This window comes from Acyrthosiphon pisum, chromosome A1 (genome assembly GCF_005508785.2).
Source record: "Acyrthosiphon pisum isolate AL4f chromosome A1, pea_aphid_22Mar2018_4r6ur, whole genome shotgun sequence".
Taxonomy (NCBI): Eukaryota; Metazoa; Arthropoda; class Insecta; order Hemiptera; family Aphididae; genus Acyrthosiphon; species Acyrthosiphon pisum.
In genome coordinates this window covers 35534431-35554276 of record NC_042494.1, presented here as the reverse complement: position 1 = coordinate 35554276, position 19846 = coordinate 35534431, and the positions used below count along the sequence as shown (strand labels likewise).

Here is a 19846-nt window from a genome sequence, read left to right as displayed (position 1 = left end):
TCTGCAATCACAAACGACGATAACATGTTGTTTTTCATCAGAACGTGCGTTTTAAATCAGATACTTTCCAAAATGTCGAGCTATATCTACCATCTATATACAGTAAGTCTGCACTAAACGTGTTTTTTGACTCAATATTAATTGTATTCCTTATACGTGCACGTAAAAGGTGGATGAATTATCGATGGTTCTCGACCGTATTGAGCACACGCAATGATTTTATCGCGTGTTAATTAAATCATCGATTCCAGAGACCCAATCGCGATATCTATACGCAATAATATATGTTATTAAAATGCATAAGTGTATAATGTCTACCTCAGACTATACGTATGTTATAGGTACCTACTGAGCATCAGAGATAGTTATAACATGCCTAACGCCTTATGCCTATATACATGAATGGAAACATAATATATAGGATATATTATTTCCATCATATATTATGTAAATATAATATAATATATTTTCTAATACAAAATATTATATTATGTGTGATATTGTATAAAATAATGGGGCCTGTTCAATACGTCATCCTAAAACGTATAAGACATGCCTATATAATATTTAACCATCATGGTTAATGACCACGCACGATCGTCGAGCACCAAAGTTCGGAAGTGGTGGCAAGGTCGTAAAGAAATTTTAAAATAAACATGTTGCTGTAAAATTTTGGTAAGAGGGACAATAGTACAAAGGTTAGCTCAGTTAGCTAGTACCAGAAAAGGTTGAGTTATAACTACTTAATACTTATAAATTATAACTGCAGTTGTTGTTAAAACCATAATAATAATATTATATTATAACACCATCGAACCACGGGGCCCGTCGTCCGTCATCGTTGATATGGCACGCTGTCGCTATCGGCTCAGATGCCGGCAATTTACCGACATGGGTTCTTCTTGTAAGTTTTTTTCAAAAAAAGTGTAAAATGTAAATTATTACGCTCGCTGTTGATCCGGTTCGTACTGGGTTGGAGGAGAGGATTCGGCGTTCATTCGACAGGAAATCGCATCACGATAGATGTCTAAATTAGATGAAGGCGATGCATAGCTGGTATATAAATATATAATATGTATATTGTATATGGGTAAAAACGAAAATAGTTATATTTCATGCAACTAAACGGTTTTGGTGCGAGTAAAAAACGAGTTTTTCGGGCAGCAGAATCGATTTGTGCGTTTTTCTCTTTTCGAAAAAACACATATGCGCTCAAAACTGGTAATTTCTTCCACACACTCGCCATCTATCTCGCGAGCAGTTTTCTATATACGCTACACACGCGGACCATTAATCTTAACGGATGCTGTAGCAGAAGAGGGGCGTAGTTTACTAGGCAGGTATATATGCACACAACTCTAACACGGGGCCCCGTTGATTCTAATCGAACACGCGAGAAACCGATACAAATCGAACACGGTGGACGACGATGACGACGACGACTACGGAGGAAGACCTACTCGACAGCGTTGTCGTCGGTGTTAAATCATTGTTTTTACGATTATTCTCGGTGCGAGTCCCAATAATAATGACTGCACGGCGATATAATCGGCGTTTTTACGACATTGGGCGGCTTGTAAACATTTTGTGAAATATAATATATATACATATTATATATAAAAAAAAAAAAAAAAACTAACGAGAAACGATGAAATTTATGCATCTTGATTGGAACACGGACAGAGAGTAGTCGTGCGATTAACGCGATTTACATAATGGCCGCATATATAGGTACATAATATAGGTATATTATATTATTATACGTGGCGCAGGAACCGTCGACGGCTACGACAACGACAACGGCGATAATAATCGTGAGAATTAATTGTGTATAAATTGTAATTTCGATTTTAATAGCGTGTGGGGCCTTTTTCTTTTTATTACGTGCTGCAGCTGAACCTTATAACCTATACGGTGCAGCATATCCCGTGAATGGTGGTGTTTTGATGGGCCAGGTAGGCGACTGCTCAATTTAAACCGATGGGGGTTATAAAAAAGAATATAAATACTTATACCTGCACGTTGTACATACATATATGTATGATATTATATGCGACAAACCCAGCCACGATGGGTGTACACTGTACGCGGCATACGGTAAACACGCATTTTATGTATACGGTCCCGTTTAGTTGCTAATGAAAGTCATATATTCGAAAACAAAACAAAAATAGACTTTTACTGCTTATGATGCGTCGAGTATACTGTTCTATAGCAACGGCAGGAGTTTAATGCCGTAGTTAAACAGAGGCCACATTTTATTATTTTTCCATTAAAATTTCACTCGCAGCCCATGGATTCGTTTGTTATTGAGTCGTTAAAATCTTCACTCTGATGAGATCCCTTCCGAACGGGTGCATAAGATCGATTCGAGTTAACAATATTATTATTGTTTCGGAAACGTCTTCCATCTGCTGGCATAATGCGTAGATACACAATAATAATATGTACATCATGCACGCGGTGGGAAAATTGAAATGTACCTATTGTATTGTAGTCTGCTTGGCACGTCCGACGGAAATAGTTTTTCTTCCCATTGTCAATATTTTAGTCAGTTTAAATATGCAAATGATTTATCGATTTATGTGACTAAGCCGAACACGTTTGTTTCTTGTTTTTTTTTTTCACATTGATACTGTATACTGAAATAACGTCAGGTGTGTTGTGAGTAAATATATATTTGTTTCCATGATATATTTTTGTATTATACTGTGCGTCTGTATAGTAGGTATATATAGGTACATACTTCTAATTTAATGACAGTATATGACACTGATAAGTGACAAATAATACTATAGTAATTAGTAAGTTTATTACATTGCACATATTGTAAATATAATATACGATGTAGCTCAACTAGTAATCTTAAACTTTATAGCACACTATGGTGCAGTGCGGATATAACGTTTTCCTATGTGCACAGGAAAATTAAACTATTGTGAGCATTTGACCGTAGGTAGATACACACTATCATTATATATAAAAACGACGTTTTTGCACATGCCACGGTATGTAATAGCAGTATAATATAAATTCACATTTTTGTATACACATATATACCATACATGTTTATGTATATAATATGTACGACAATGATTAATGACAATATTATGAAGCTGTATAGTCATATATTGTAATGTATACTGCAGTATATAGGGACGGATATGTCCCCCCCTGTTTCCGTATATAAAACTAAACTTATACCACTTTTTAGAAACTCATGCCAACTGTCAAGTAAAAATATAAGTACAATAATGTTCACGAAACATTGAGTTGACACGCGTAGTTCCCGGTAAACATAATAATAATTATATACCATGTCGTAGTTATAATATAGATTATGGTACATCATAAAGGTATAATAATAATGTGTACATTATGCGAACAGGGATTTACGATCACGTTCCCGGTGTGTGGATTGCGGAGTAGGTACTAAATCAAGTTCACAGCTACGTCGTCTGTCGTTTCGTGTCCAAAAGTTGAGCTCGGCCCAACTATGGAATTTTTCTAGTAAATCATGATTAGTGAATGGTATCAACAGTCAATCATAATACGATAAAAAAAATACATGATACGACAAACCACGTCGCTGTGAACCCATCTTTAAGGTGGGTTTCCACTACATACGTGTACGTTTAAGTGCATATATATTGACCGATCGATCCGGTTCACTATGAGCGGTCTCACAAACGTTTCCCATCGGTTGATCAGTTACCTCGTATATTCTTATGTTATCAATATAGAGCCGTGTACACGTGAAAAGTTGAGCTGGATCCAACTTCATGGTATCATGGTCAAGCCTGTGGTAAGGACGTATAACACTCTGGTATACCAAAGGCTTAGCATGTATACCAACCAATCATAGAAGAGTATTTTTATGCACGTACACGTACACGTATCTAGTGGAAATCCACCTTAAGGCGCCTAATAGGTAGACTAACCAGAAACACAGTTACAACCGGAGATAAACACTGCGCTGCAGGCCAGCCGCTGTCGTCGAGCCAATATTCTGGCTGGAAATATTCCTTAACGAATTATGATATTATCACGCATACAATAAAATAAGTGATTATATTTTGTAGTGAAATATATCCGAATGATTTTTAAAAATAATTTCGCATGATTCGCATTTACATTATGTGCGCAGTATCTCGTACATAATTCCCACGTACGCGGTATCATTATTATTATTATATATCATATAATGGCGTATAATTGGATGTAATTATATTGTGCGCGTGCGTATCGTATGCATATTTCAACGACCCAACGGCCAACAACCATATAATAATATAAGACACATCAAATATGAATTATTGGTACGTATACATCAGGAGGGATACCACCCGGACGACAGACCGCGTTCAAGAATGGTTGAGGTGCGTCCTTCCCCCCCCTCCATAACCCCCTAACATCAACCGCGCGATTATCCTTCTGCAAAATTAACATAATATGAGTGTGTACTACGTCGTGTCCCCTGTTCTTACATAGTAACAATAATATTATGTTCACCACAAAACCAACACAGAGATAAATTATGAAAACGACTGACAAAATAAGTCGGTATTGCACAGCGGCTGCTGTCTACTGATTGCTGCTTTGGTATACAAACCAATAACCATCGTAAAATCTATAAAAAATAGTTGACATTGTAACCGAAAACACTTATAGAATATTGTCTAACATTATATCTAAAAGATTCACATAATATTAGTGTCTTGAAAAAATGTTCTTTTTTTGGACGCTTTATTCGTGAATGATATATAGAAATATAGAATATAAACCGCACATCAAAAAAATTAACTAAACGAGAATACGTGGTGGTGCATGCATAAATAACGAATTTATTATTCTAAGAAAATTAAAATAACTATACAATCGTGACGATGACAGCACTCAAGATTTCAAAACATGATCATATATAATATAATATAAAAGGTCTAAAAATAAAAATTGTAAAAATACGATTTAAAATATTATTTAATATATCTTTTTTAATGACTTTAAGTTAATAATATTACATATTAATATATTATTATATAATTTATAGGTATTATCCCACTTGGCATATTATTCTTAATAGATATTTTATTTATTATTTTTTTACAGTCAAAGTTATGTTCTAAGCTTAAACGTTTTTTTTTTTTTTGTTGATTCTTTTAATTAATGTATTATTAAATGTATTTATGATTGATAGATGAATTTATTTTGTGAAAATGTGTTCTTAACTTCTAACACTATGAGTATAAGTTGGAAGGCGTGCTTACGAGACTATTTTTTGGTTAGATTATTTATTATTATTTTTTTGTTTTGGTGTCCGTTTCATAATTCAATGCATACTATTATTGTTTTTGCACGACAATATCGAACACGCGTACGAATATAAATTTCGCATGGCCCGACAAACGCGTGTATAATAATATATCCACCGTCCGACGAAATGATTTCGGTTACGATTCATTATAAAGAAGCGCCGCGCGTAGTTGTATATACCTACACGGCTACACAGTACACAGCGAGCGTTAAACGGACCGAACCCGTTTCGGACGATTTCTAACCGCATTATCGCCGCCACCGGGTCGACATTCGTACATTGTGTCGCCGACTGCCGAGACACGCAAGCATAATAATATAGCATATTAAACCATTGTGTTGTCGTACATAATAGTATATTATACACTTCGAATTGACGGCCGAATTGGGCCCCGAGCCCAGATAGTGTGTGTGTGTGTGTGTGTGTGTGTGTGTGTGTGTGTGTGTGTGTGTGTGTGTGCATGATACACACTGCGTATATGTGCATCGTCGTGTGCCAAAAACAACATTTGAAAGCGTTTGTATCGTTATACACGCGATGTTATTATTATTATTATTTTTATTAAATTATAATATTATTATCATTGCAGTTCTCCTTCCGTTCCGACGAATTAAAACATACACTCCCACTCTATTATTTCGATTGAGGTCCCTCATATATTATTACGATGCATATTGCATAGTATTATATGTATATAGGTATATAGAATTGACGGAATACGATTCGGGGGTGTCGATTTCAGGCCAAGAAATTTCGTTCTTCCACAGTTTTGCCAATATCTTAAAGTTACCACGTACATCCTTAGGAGCTAAGATTTTCAAAAATATTTTAACAACATTTGTAAACCAACCAATAGGTATTGTTTTTTAGTAAGCAGCACTTAATCGTAATGGGAGAAAAACGTAGGAAAACGTACGTATTGACAACGGTCAACGACTGCTGACCTACCGACGACTACTTAGTTGACTGCTGCTAACCTGGCTCATTTCGACCACTTCGTTTTTTTTTATGTGGATATAGGTATAATATTTTTCATTGATGTAGAAGTATATATGTATAGTGTAATAACGATAAAATACAGACATTTGTTTCATTAAATAAAATAGTACAATTTTAATATGCATTTGTTTTTGTAAAACTAGATGTAAAAATTACTTCAAATTAGGATTTGGTTCATTTTAAAGTATAATATACTATATTAGAAGTTAGAACACAATATAAAAATAATACAATGCTAGTAGAATACAGTAATATTATACTACCATCGATTTTATAATCATCAGGGTAGCAATAATGATGTAGAAAATAGTTGACTAGTTGTTCAATCACCTTATATGAGACGGCACGTCACGTACCGGTAACACGTTGCTTTCGTCTTGTACCTCACTTATCACTTATCAGTGATAACTCTCCACTATAATGTAATAGGTACAATTATTTTTCCAAACACGAGTACTATACTTGTGTAGCAATGCCGCCCCGATACCCGCCACACCGTGTTATTCCGTTTTTCGATATATAATTATTTATTGCTACCTACTTTGTAAAACCCCACATGCATTATATTGCACTCGTTTAATTTAGAATATAGAGATTCTGCACAAAATAATTTTATTCCAAGACATCGTCGTAATATATTCGACTGTAATGAAAGAAAGTGAAACTGGACAATAAATTCTTGAAGTAATTATATAATAATATTATGCACCTGAAATTTATTTTTAATGTCAAATATAAAAATATTGCCCACTTTTATTTCCATTTGAATGTTACATTGTGTACAGGTTTTTAATAATAATTAGTATTTAGTATTTTTGAGATTGCAATATGTCATGCAATTGTGTGCCGGTTGGCGGTTACATTTACAGTATAAATTATAAAACCAATGATACATACTAATTACAAAAGGCCAAAACGGGCTGTTAGATACACTTCCAATAGTGCTTGAATTGGAAAATAAAATTAGAATTGTGATACAAAAGTCTACATATAGGTACTTGAAGTTTTAAATAACATATTTATTATAAAATATAATATGCAGAAGGGGTACGCTGAAATATTTTTTTAAAAATAAAAAGGACTCTGTACTACCACCTCACACGTCATCCCACAATTCAAGCACTGCTCACTTCAGAAACCATTTTTAAAGAGAGATGATAAGTGATTATATGTGCTGAACCACTAAATTACTAAATTGCCCCTTGGCTATTACATTTTAATCTTGCAAATTTCAAAATATAAACCCAATTATATTTTCTCAGTATAATACCTATATAAATTGATCATATCATTACAAAAAATGTCCATTCAGAAAAAATAGTAAACGTTGTATGAAATCGATGCAGGTGTTCTCCGTATAAAATGTCTATAATATGTAACTATAACCAGTAACCATATTGATTAATCGTACAATAACTAATAAGGGTTGGGCTAATGTCAGTATATTTTTACACTAAAATATCTAAACATAAACACGCGATGAAGCTAACACTTTTTGGCATCCTAGTGTTCTACCACAGTTTCCTCGCCCACGATTCTTTTTCATCTTGACATATTCACCAAAACCGTTATAAGTTTTGTAATTCCTCAAACCGAGCCGAAGTAGCATAAATCATAATATCGATAATATGGTTAAAATTTAACCCATTATTATAACCCCTAACCCGCAGAACGGCCGCATTTACTGTTACGGACTTACGGTATTATTGTTAATAGATTTTCCGGATCCGTCGAAACAATATATACTGTCGAACGCGATATTTACGTTCCTTTGGCGATTTTCTCACCCTTATAGCGTTCCCATACCGCACCAACTCACCCACCCGCTTACATAATATGCGATATGCCATCAGATCTTGACTCCACCGTGGTTTAAAATATTATGGCGGCTTCAGCGGTCGGCGGTCGTGCTGAAAATCGCGCGTTTGTCCGCAAAGTGATTTGTTGCGCGCGCGCCATCGCCGCCGGTAGACGGAGCCACCGTCCGGCCAACGCTTTGCGTACGACGTTAGCGCGTCGTCAGCCCGCCGCCGCACTCGTGCTACACCGGCCTCCGCGGCAGTGCAACACCGAACGCCGTCACCGTCCGACGTCTGTCCGCGCAGCCGTTTGCCGTACGCCACAGTCGTCTCGCCGCGACCGTCTTGATAATATTATTATTTGTCGTATACGCTTCAGTGTGTCTGTGCGCCCGTCAGTAATAAATTCGTTTCGGATTTTGTGATTGACATTATTTTTGCGAACATTGTTAACGAAAAAACTTTTTTTTTGCCACTGTAAATTATTTCGTCCGGTGTCTCATATTCACATACACCTAGTGTAACACGCCGGATCCGCCAATCGAGTGTGTATGTACAGTGCGAACCATGATCATGAGCAACGAAAACCAATACCTGAGACCGGATTATTTAACTCCTCTACCGTCGGTAAGTGTAACATTATGTTTTTATTCCGTTATTTTTGTCGGACTTATGCTCTCCAGAAATTAGGTATTACATTTTTTTCAATAGCGGTTTTTACTGTGGGAAAATAAAAAATCTCAGTTCGTGCCTAAAGTTGCCGTCAGGGTGAAGTATAACGTACATAATAACAATTGAATATTTTGATTAGAATTTTTTGGAAATGTACGTTCAATACCAAATATATTTAGTAACAATATGTTAAAATAATATATAAATACCAACAAAAATTATTAGAGCTACGTAAAATTGGTAATACCGTTTAAATTCTAAATATTTTTTAACTTTAAATGTTTTTAAACATCTAGGTACCTATATTTGCTCAACTGTATTTAGATAGTTAATTTTATTTTTTAAAGGTTAGACGTTTCATAAACTAACGAGAAATGTAAAAAATATAAGCGACTAAATCGTACGTGACATAGTTAAAAATTAAATAACTACATCTAAAAAAAAACTTTAATCACCGGATACCCAGCTGAGTTATAAAAGTCATTTTATTAATAATGGGACTAACCTTAACGATTTTTTTCATTTATAGTGGCCTGTTGAAAATCAGTATGCCATAGGTCAGATCATTACAACGTTACTGATCTGTTGTCTAATAATAAAAAAATATAAAATTAAATAAAACCCCGTAAATATAATATTATAATATGATACTGATGAGTATTATTATCCAGCCCAACAGCAACGATCCGCGTGATCGCGTAGGTACACACGACTGCATACTTAAATTAAAAACGAAAATTGTGTGTCGGAATTCGCGTTGGTGGTAATAGGTACTTACTACCTACTAATATTATAGCCTGCACTAGTTCATCAAATCCAAACCTTTGAAAACTGTGTCATTTCGATAGCAACTGACAACTGTATATTTTAGAGAATATCAGAAATGCGTATTACACAACCGCAACGATGATGTTTTCATTTAAACGACTTTAAAGCGACGAATCTCCTAGCATCTATCTACTTATACACAATATGTAAAGCGTCCGAGTATTCAAATCGCTTGATCGGAAAGCCATAAAAAGAAAAGAAAAAGAAAAATAAGAGGACGTTAACCCCCTGCGGACACGACGACGATAATAATAACAATGCTCGTGGAGTTGGATGCGGGTGACTGTGGCGGGGGAGAGGAGAAATACCGCCACCGAAGCTACTCGACACTTGATTTATTCCCTAAGACTCGCGTGCAATATTGATTTGACGTGTCACACAATAATAACAATAATACAACAAACAAGGCGCGTACACACCAGGATCGCGAAAGCAAAATAAAATAAAATAAAATTTAAAAACCAATACGCGGCTTCCACATAATTTCATTATAAACATTATACATTTATAATAGGTACATTTTCGCATACAATAAATTGCGTACGTCGTCATAAGTTATAATAATATTATATTATATACCTACGTCGTCGAACGGCTCACGTCTTCGTCTCATATAATATTATTATATCGCCGATGCGAGAAATGGTATTTGAGCGCCGGCGGCAAATCGATTACGCCACGGCCCAGGCGCGCGCGTGTGTGCTCGATAATGACACGCGGAGGGGAAGTGTATTTTTTTTCACCACCCCTATCGTCAGCTCGTTAATGGTTTTCTACCCGCTCGTCGCAGAAGTGCTTGTCGTCGTCGTCGTCGTCGTTTTTGATGTGTGCACGCGGGCGCCTGCGCGCACTGTAGGCATGTTATAGGACTTTGACGTGTCGACGAGCGGCGGCAAAGTCTGACGATCGACGGGAAAACGGATGAGGGGAAAACGATCCGGAACGAGAGGTGTATACACCTACCGCCCCGTATATTATATTATTAGCTGCAGAAACCAAACAGACGCGTGCGCGTATAATATTATACGATAATAATATAATATAATAATTATGACGGACAATTTATCCAGCTTGTAATACAACCCTTGTATTGACGGGTTTTCCGTGACTGGAGCGTGGATAAGATTGCGGCAATGACTTTGTGATATAAATATGTGTACCTATTGGTAGATAATCATATCATTCCGGTCAGGCTGAAAAGTTTCGTGTGGTTGTGGAAAACGAGAATTGATGATATTACATTATAACAATATGTTAACACCAGTCGCAGGGACCGTGACGAAAATTACTAACATTTTTTGTCTTGTCGATCGGGTTTTGATGAAAACGCTGTCGGCGTACAATCTTAAAACAATGATAAAGTTACGCGTGGTTGGTCAGTTTTTCATTTCTCTGTGCAGGTATACACGACGACCGTGATTTCGGTTTAAAATATTATAAAGTCGAGTATTTCGTCATCATTTAATTTTTATCAATAATTCTGAACAGTACAAGCAAATTAAGTGAACTACCTAGGTGTGAATATTATATTAACGATTCTTGTGGTCAAAAGCTCAAAACTGATGTTGTCCGGAGGCGGCATATAATAATGCAGACCTCACCACGTAATAATTATAATAAAATATTATCTACATCGCACTCAAACGTTGATGGTTTTATTTTTTTTCTTATACCACTGACTTATAAAGTTATAACCAACTTATTATTATTAGTTATTAGTTATTACCATGGATACGTGGTGTTTATGGACGGCGATGCATGTCTAATGTATGTCTGTACAATGATTTCACTAAATTGTATTCCGATTGATGCAGTCGCTCGCTCAGTAATGTTAATTGTGAGCAGGTCTTTAAACCTATTCCGATACGGCTGCTCGGGATTTATAACCGCGATACCTGCAATATTACTTTTATTACGCTGCCCAGATAACTAGTTTTCGGCGCGTTATTATTTTACGTTTTACACACTTAATTATAATATACAAAATATAATAGCCAGACTTTTATTCGTTACGATCCCGTGCCAGGAGTGCAGAGGTACACATTATCATAATGGATGTATACTATATTAATACGACGACGAGTAATAGTTTATTCTAAAAGCGTTCGCCCGAGTACATAATAATATATTATAGTGCCGATAAAATATTATTTACGACGTGTATATATCTGTTTCATCATTATAATATTATAATACGTCCCCGCCTGAACGCCGCGATGACCGCTCGTTCGAGACGTACAAGATACACCATTATGCTCCTCGAAACGGGATGCATAAAACGTTATAATTTGTCGATATCATAATATTATGTATTAAATTAACCGGACGTGCGCTAATTTATTGCACATCACTCGACACGACCGTGTTTATTATGCACTCCCGAGCATCGCAAGACATTGTCGGTCTGCATAATATTTATAACGTCAGACGTACACACACATGACACATACATAATATATTACCTATACACAAGCAAAAATAAACTAGATAAATGCCCGTAAGTCAAAACTGTTGTACCTATGCTTCAGAAGAATAATACGGAGTGCATAGGAAACCAATTGCTTAACATTCGATTACCATCGTATATAGAAAGATTTATAATTTAATATAGATTATATATTTACTAAAGGTTAGTCTCGTAATATAATAGTTATATAGAAACTTGAAATGGGCGTGCGCAAAATAAAACCAAATCATATAATATCAGATTACCTATAACAATATTTTTGTTTTTAAATTATGTCTATAGGGTATGACTGTATGAGTACGTTTCTAATGTCTCGAGTAAAAATATAAAATACAATTTAATAGGTACCTATCTTATAAGTTATAAAGTCCATACGAAACAATGTAGTATATTATACGTTTTATGAAACAACTTACTAGGTACCTAGGTAATAGTATATTAGTCGCTTCATTAGTTAATTTTCATATTAGTTTAATATTTATTAAAATACAACAATTAGTAATTAACAATAGTGATTATACTGATTAGGATAACTCATAATATATTATATTGTCAATATTATTGTGCACGGTAATAATTTATGTTTTTTAACATCAACGATGGGTTTTTGCTGTATTTTCTACTAATTTAATAGTGATTGAATATGGTATTGGCGCAGTTTTTAAAATTGGTGTACCTACCTAATATTTTAATATAACATACCGTTTGCTGATGTGACACTTCTAGCGGGGTAGATCGACCCCAGAAAAAAAGGTCTGAAACGTGTGACGTCCACGCTAAGAAAATACTACTGTGATACTACCACATACTCGACACTATGGGTCGACGATTTTTATCATCATGCGTTTGATACTTTACAACGTATACGAAAAACATAGTGCGTTAACGCGCCACCGGCGTTTATACGACCGAAATATCATATAGAATGACCACTCGTGCACGCTATCTTTTTTTTAACATAACTTTTTACCAAGCAATCTGTTACAGCAGTAATCGCTGTGATATACTTTATCATATTATTATTATTATCATTATACGCGCGGTAGTCTCAATCCGAATTCCGACAATCGTTTTTACCGTCCGGCTATTTTCGTCTACCATACCGTGCGAATATTTGCGCAGAAACTATTTAACGCGCGCACACCAAAATGAACGGAAAAATCGCCAGCAACAGACCACGAAAACTTACTGGCAATGTATATATATTAATATATTATATTCGGCTCCACCGCCACCGGACAACATTGCGCAGATAAGGTATTCGAAGCATTCGCCTCTGGGCGTATAACGTTCCGCGACGGGACTATACCGATCGTTCACCGAAATACGCATCCGTCCCACTATATATAGAGTGGCGACTACCGATCGACAGAATTCTCTGCGTTCTTGCTGTCTGCGTGTGTGGGTTGTAACGTGGACACGTGGTGAATTCGTATATGCACTATAGTACCTCAAAGTAATCGCGATAATGTAATATTATATAATTTAAAGTATGTCTTATATCCTAGGCTCTTAAATGGTGGTGTCCTTAAAATCATCGACTCTACGATACTCATCAAAGTACCAAAACAATATTATTATAGGTTATGATATTATATCTCATGCCGACTATAGAATAATATGTCGGAATGCACAATTCGTACCGAGAGACGCGGTGGTATAAGTCCTATTTCGATGATATAATTAATATCACGACGTTTATCTTCTACCCCTCACCCACACGCGGGCACTTTCTTCCCTGGACTACATTTTCAGATAATAATATTGTTATACAGTGGCGCGCACGTGGAGGGTTAAGAGGACACAACTCTTCACCCAGCTACTAGAAATGTCCTTCGTGAAAAAATATTTTTTGTTTACGCCCCTCTCATCTACAGTATCAGTAGTATGTAATTTCAAGTGAATTATTATTAGCACAATCTCCTCCCTGAAAAATCCTTTGTGCACTACTGCTGTTAGCAGTCTGAATTCCTCGTCGGAAAAACACCACAGCCTCCCTTGTAAACTATTTGAGTATATTGCACAAATCACTTGTCGTCACAGAGTGTCAGATGTCCGGTTATGATGATTTATTATACCAAGGTACAACGATACGACTTACAGCAGTAATCGCCGTCATAGTAGTAGGTATCTATTCGGAATGCATTATTGCTATATAGACATGTCGGCGACGGCGTAGAGAAAAATAGACATCGAACGAACGGAATTCAGTTGGAACGAGACAATTTACGGACGAAGTTATAATTTCAAAATATTTTAGCCGTATCCCCAGTGTTATGACATAGTAACTATAATCCGTTTTCTCGTCTCGCCACACAAAATATCTTGTGTGTTTTTTTTTAAAAATAATTTTGCAACGATTCATATGCACACGTCTATAATTTATATACACATGTGACACTAGCACATACTATTATCAAGTATTCGCGACAAAACAATACAACTATCTATAAGCAATGGAAACTTATCACCGAGGTCGGTGTATTATAGGTACATTATAGGTATCTTACGTACCTAATATAATACAGATAATATTAATATAATACCTACGACCTGCCTACTCTGATGATTATATACAAGTATTATGCACGCCGTTCACAAACACACACTTAAATAATAAATATTATATTATGTGGTATTGTGGTGGTACGCATAATACCGCAATAACATTAAATCAAAATGTACATATATCTTTTGTGTCTTGTCCGGTCGTAGTTTAATTTACACAAACGGTTAATATTATAAGCATTAAGCACCACTCGTTCGGCCCAATGCAAATCAATGAACAGACCTTTTTTTGTTAAATATAAGTACCTACAGTCTACACACTGATCTGTAATTGTTTATCGCTTTGCCAAATTACAAGCCCATAATCCATATACGTCCATATTACATAGTTAGTTAAAGTCAAGAGTTATATTTTATATGATATGTACCTACCTACTCTAAATGTACATAGAATTTTCAAAAATTAAAAGTGGGTACTATAAGGCATACATGGGTAAATACATACACGCTACATGTTTATGTATATTATATTATTATTATTATTATGATATACTATCATTGTTAAATTAGGTATATATTGTGTTTTGTTATTATTATAGAATTCGTATAGGTAAATAGTATTATCATAATATATGCAGTCCCTAACTTTTATCAAATACCTATATTTAAAAGACAATTAACAGAATGAAATGTTTTTTCTGATATTATATGGAAACAGGTTTAGTAATAATATTTAATAATTGAAGAATGTTGTATAGGATATATTATTTCAAAGCGTATTATAGAAGAAGTTTTTAGCTCGATTTAAAAAAAAATAAATATACAACACTCACTTAAAATAGGTACCTACTTACTTACTACTTATCTCATTTCACTATTTACACGATATACATTAATATAATTTGTTTTTCCTCGAGTTGTGTATAATAACTTCGTGGTTTCATAATATGATTCGAAATCATCTTGGAAACTCCGTCCAACTATAATATAACGGTGGTGTTATTTGTTTTCCGTCGGGGGGGGGGGGGGCGCTTTCCGTTGACATGATTTAAACGTATCCAATACTTGCGACTTATCTCTGTCGCACATACATGTGGCATAACGTACGATAATACAATATCGTGAATTTAAGGTATATGAGGTTGGCGATAAACGGCGGGCACGTGACGCTAACACATAACGTAATGGATGTCGAACAAGAGAACAAACCGAAAATCGCATACAGAATCGTAAACTAAAACTATGGCCGGGGGAGAAGAGCATAAAAAAACATCACTTATCAATAATACGTGTGCAGTATACTTATACAGATGATTACTGTCGCACGTCGAAGGCTGGCGGATTTTTATGCATATACACAAAAAACAAACGTACAAACATAGGTATTACATAATATTATTATATAGAACGCGCCTCGGGCATGATACAATATTATGTGGTTTATTGCCGAATTTCCCGACGATATTATACCGCTGGGAAAACAATGTTATTGAAAACTAGGATACGCGCACAGTGGGTATTATGTACGTAGTATTGTATTTAGTCATCGATACCTATGTATTGTATATTTATTGCGCAATAGAGGAGGATAAGGGCAATACTGTAGAAAATAATACGTACTATAATATGATAATATTTTTATACATAATTAGATACTAAATAATGATAAAAAAAAATCAATAAAAATAGTTTACAAGGAAATCCATTGAGAATATAATAGTACAATACGAGACCATCTCTTGGTTTAGAATAATAATGTTGCGTTAGTCGAAAGTGGAGCAAATACGTTTTATTGGTTTTACAACATCGTGCATGCTTGTATGATAAATAAAAAAATTCAGAAAAAATGACTACCTACGTTTCTATGAATTTGAAAATTGAACACAAAACGTACTTTAGCAGTATCACTTTTTTTTCGACTTCGCCCAAAAATCACGACACCCAAGAAAAAACACATCAACCCTACCGTAAACTAACAATTAGAATCATTTTTCGAATATAGACATAAAATATCATATTCCTATAGGTACAGAAGAAATCGTTTAGTACGTCATAACTTAACAGATTACACGTAATATCGGTTAAAACGCAAAAAACCTTAAGTACCAGCTAAATGTCCTATGTTTTAGTAATTTAGTGTATCGTTGCCATTGTTAGGTGACCAATATATGTGGTTCCTCTGATGTCGTGCACTAAAATATTTCTACAGTGTATAATATATTATTATGTATATTATGACGACACCCTCATCACTATCGAGTATCTGTCCTGAGCTCTTGACCAAATACCGAGTCAATGATCTTCCAATTACTATTTTGAATAACATTTTATTATTTTCTGTTTACAGTTGGACGCTAAAAACAGTCCACTGGCACTGTTGGCACAGACGTGCAGTCAGATTGGATCTGACGCGCCGGCGCCGCAGAACGGCAAGTCAAACTCAGACAAGATTGGCAACCACCATAAGAAGACGTCGTCGTCACTCTCTTCGTCTTCGTCGACGTCTTCTGACCACGGAGGCGGCGGTGGTGGTGGCCGAGACAAACGTTCACCATCGTTATCGTCGTCATCGTCGTCGTGTTCAAACAGCGGTTCACCACCCGGCCGGCCGTCGGTCGTCCACCATCACCTGCAGCCAGCCCCGATTACCACAGTCACCACCACGGCCCGGTCCAGCTTCAAACCATACGAATCGTGTGTGTTGCGACCGGCCGCTGAAGTGGCTGCGGCTGCGGCCGCCGCAGCTGCCGCCACTGCTAATCCCACGTCAATCAGCCTGGACGCGACCATAAGGAGAGCAACGCCCGCGGCCACAAATGACCGCGGTGGTGACCGGTGCAGCAGCAAAGAAAGCGCTTCGAGTCGCAAGTCGCCGGCAGAAGATGCGGCCACCGCGAGCAGAAAGCACAGTGAACAATCGCACAGCAAACTCACGTCGTCATCGGCCGCTTCGGTGGCCGCTCTGATGGCAGCCGCTGGTTATCCGTCACCGCACCACCATCCGCAGTTGTCTGCGCACCCTCATCACCATCACCACATGGCGGCATTGGGTGGATCGCCCCTGATGAGTCCCTACTTCAGACCTGGCGCCGGGGCGCCACCGCTACCGTGCCGTGATCCGTATTGCGCGGGATGTCAGCTTGCCGCTCACTTGGCAGCCGGCAAACAACAACCGCCGGCGACCACGTGCCCGTCCGGCTGCACTCAATGTGACGCTAGCCCGAAGACGGTGGCAGCAGCAGCCGCTGCCGCAGCCGCCGCCCACCATCATCACCAANAGTACCGCGGCGGCACACCACCAACAGCAACAGCAGCACCAGCAGCAGCAGCACCACCATCACCACACGATGGCCGCGGCGTACGCACACGCCCAGCTGGCCGCACTGGCCGCGGCCGCCAGTCAATTGCCGTACGTGTGTTCATGGATGGGCGCTGACCTGCCGTCGTACTGCGGCAAGCGGTCGGCACGTCCGACGAGCTGCTCCAACACCTGCGCACGCACACCTCCGACCCAGCGGCCGCGCTGCCGCTGTTGCAACGCTCGTATCCGACGCCCCCGCTCAGCCCGTCCGCCGCGGCCGCCGTTAGCCGGTATCACCCGTACGCGTCCAGCAAACACCATTCGCCGTACGGTTTCCCGTCCGGTTACCCGTCCTCGCCACTGGCCATGCCGCCGCACCCTGGCCTGCTGCCGCCGTACTTCCCTGCAGTAGCCTACTCACCGTACGCCGCCGCCGCAGCCGCAGCTACCGCCCCGCGACTGGGCACGTCGCCGCACACATAACTCTGCTGCCGAAAATTTTAACGATTTGTTAATTGTATTATTATTATTATCATGATCGTCGTACCGCTGTTAGTCGCGAGTGTTTTAGCCGATTAGCGAAATTTGTTTTTAATTTTATTTACGTTTACCTATTATATATAATAATATTAATACATTATACATAATATTATTATTGCTAAAACAACAATAACTGAGTATAATATACCTACACACCAGCTATTAATAAACTGCAGTCGCTCTTTTTCCATATTATACGATGTAGGCACACGTTAATTTTTATTTCATTTAAACAACAAAACAATTTACTAAAATTTGATTATTGACCCGCTTTTTATCTTAATTGGTAATAATATGTTAAGTTATTACGTATAGGTACCTATATATTTTTTATTTTGTTATTGATTACGTTACCTTGTTTTTTTTTTTTTGTTATTCGGTTTTATTATTTCATAATATTATTATTATTATTAATGTCAGAATTTAAAAATATATATATATTCGAATCGTACATAATATTTTAATATAAAATTTGTAGTAATATCATAAATTATATATTATGAATTTATTGTAAAAGTGTTTAACTATGTAACTGTGTATTATATATATATTTCTAATATATACATCACCCAATTTCATGTTATATATTGTTGAATATAATAATATAATATATAATATTTTTGTTATTTTTTTCGTCTATTCCTAACTATAGATATGATATGTATTCATGACGAGAGCTGTTATTAAACCATCAAATAATTTTATTATAGTTATAGTTTATTTAAAGATGCTATTACGATACTACGTATTATGATATTTCGGTGATTTTATATGTGTGTCCTATGTACCTCACGTCACCAATATTTGGACGTTATGTCATAAGACCAGAGCGGTCGTATGAGAACCATTCGGTCCACCGAGTTACATATGATTATTATTATTATTATTATTATTACTGTGCAGAGAATAAAACGTTCTTGGCTTTAACCGTGATTAAAGAGGTGAAATATCTTATCGATATAACTACAAGTCGTTAAAGTTCCGTAAAATATATATTGTACTATATACCTAACCTGTTATGAGTCCACTAAACATCGATGCACATCGGTCTCGAGTAGAACATATCCTACGTTAATGCGTTACGTTGTAGTGTAAAATATCTCAATAGGTATATAATAAGTATATTATTATGTTCTGGAGCAGCACAAGAAGTCTCATTACTGGGAGGCTTCTTCTAACACGCGTGTTTCAATGTCACTGTAAATTAGCTAATATTCTTACTGTACCCCGGGGTAGGTAATACAGATTGTGCATCTCTTTAAAAATAAAATAAAAATTACCAGTAAAAGCAATATTGCAATTATATTTGCAACCTACCTGCAAATACTGACAGCCAAATGCTAAATAACATAACGATGAGAATACTGTAGACTATAATAACAATATACCTATAATCGTATATTTGTATGCAATTTATT

At 36.7% G+C, this 19846-nt stretch overlaps 1 protein-coding gene across 1 annotated transcript; it reads left to right on the top strand.

The window, feature by feature from the left end:
* The first annotated feature begins 8349 nt into the window (after positions 1–8349).
* On the top strand, positions 8350–18188 carry LOC100167572 (zinc finger protein Noc-like). The gene is made up of 2 exons (XM_001946158.5): positions 8350–8739; positions 16935–18188. The coding sequence occupies exons 1-2, from the start codon at positions 8680–8682 to the stop codon at positions 18021–18023; spliced, it is 1149 nt and encodes a 382-aa protein (XP_001946193.5). The 5' UTR covers positions 8350–8679; the 3' UTR covers positions 18024–18188.
* The last annotated feature ends 1658 nt before the right edge of the window (positions 18189–19846 follow it).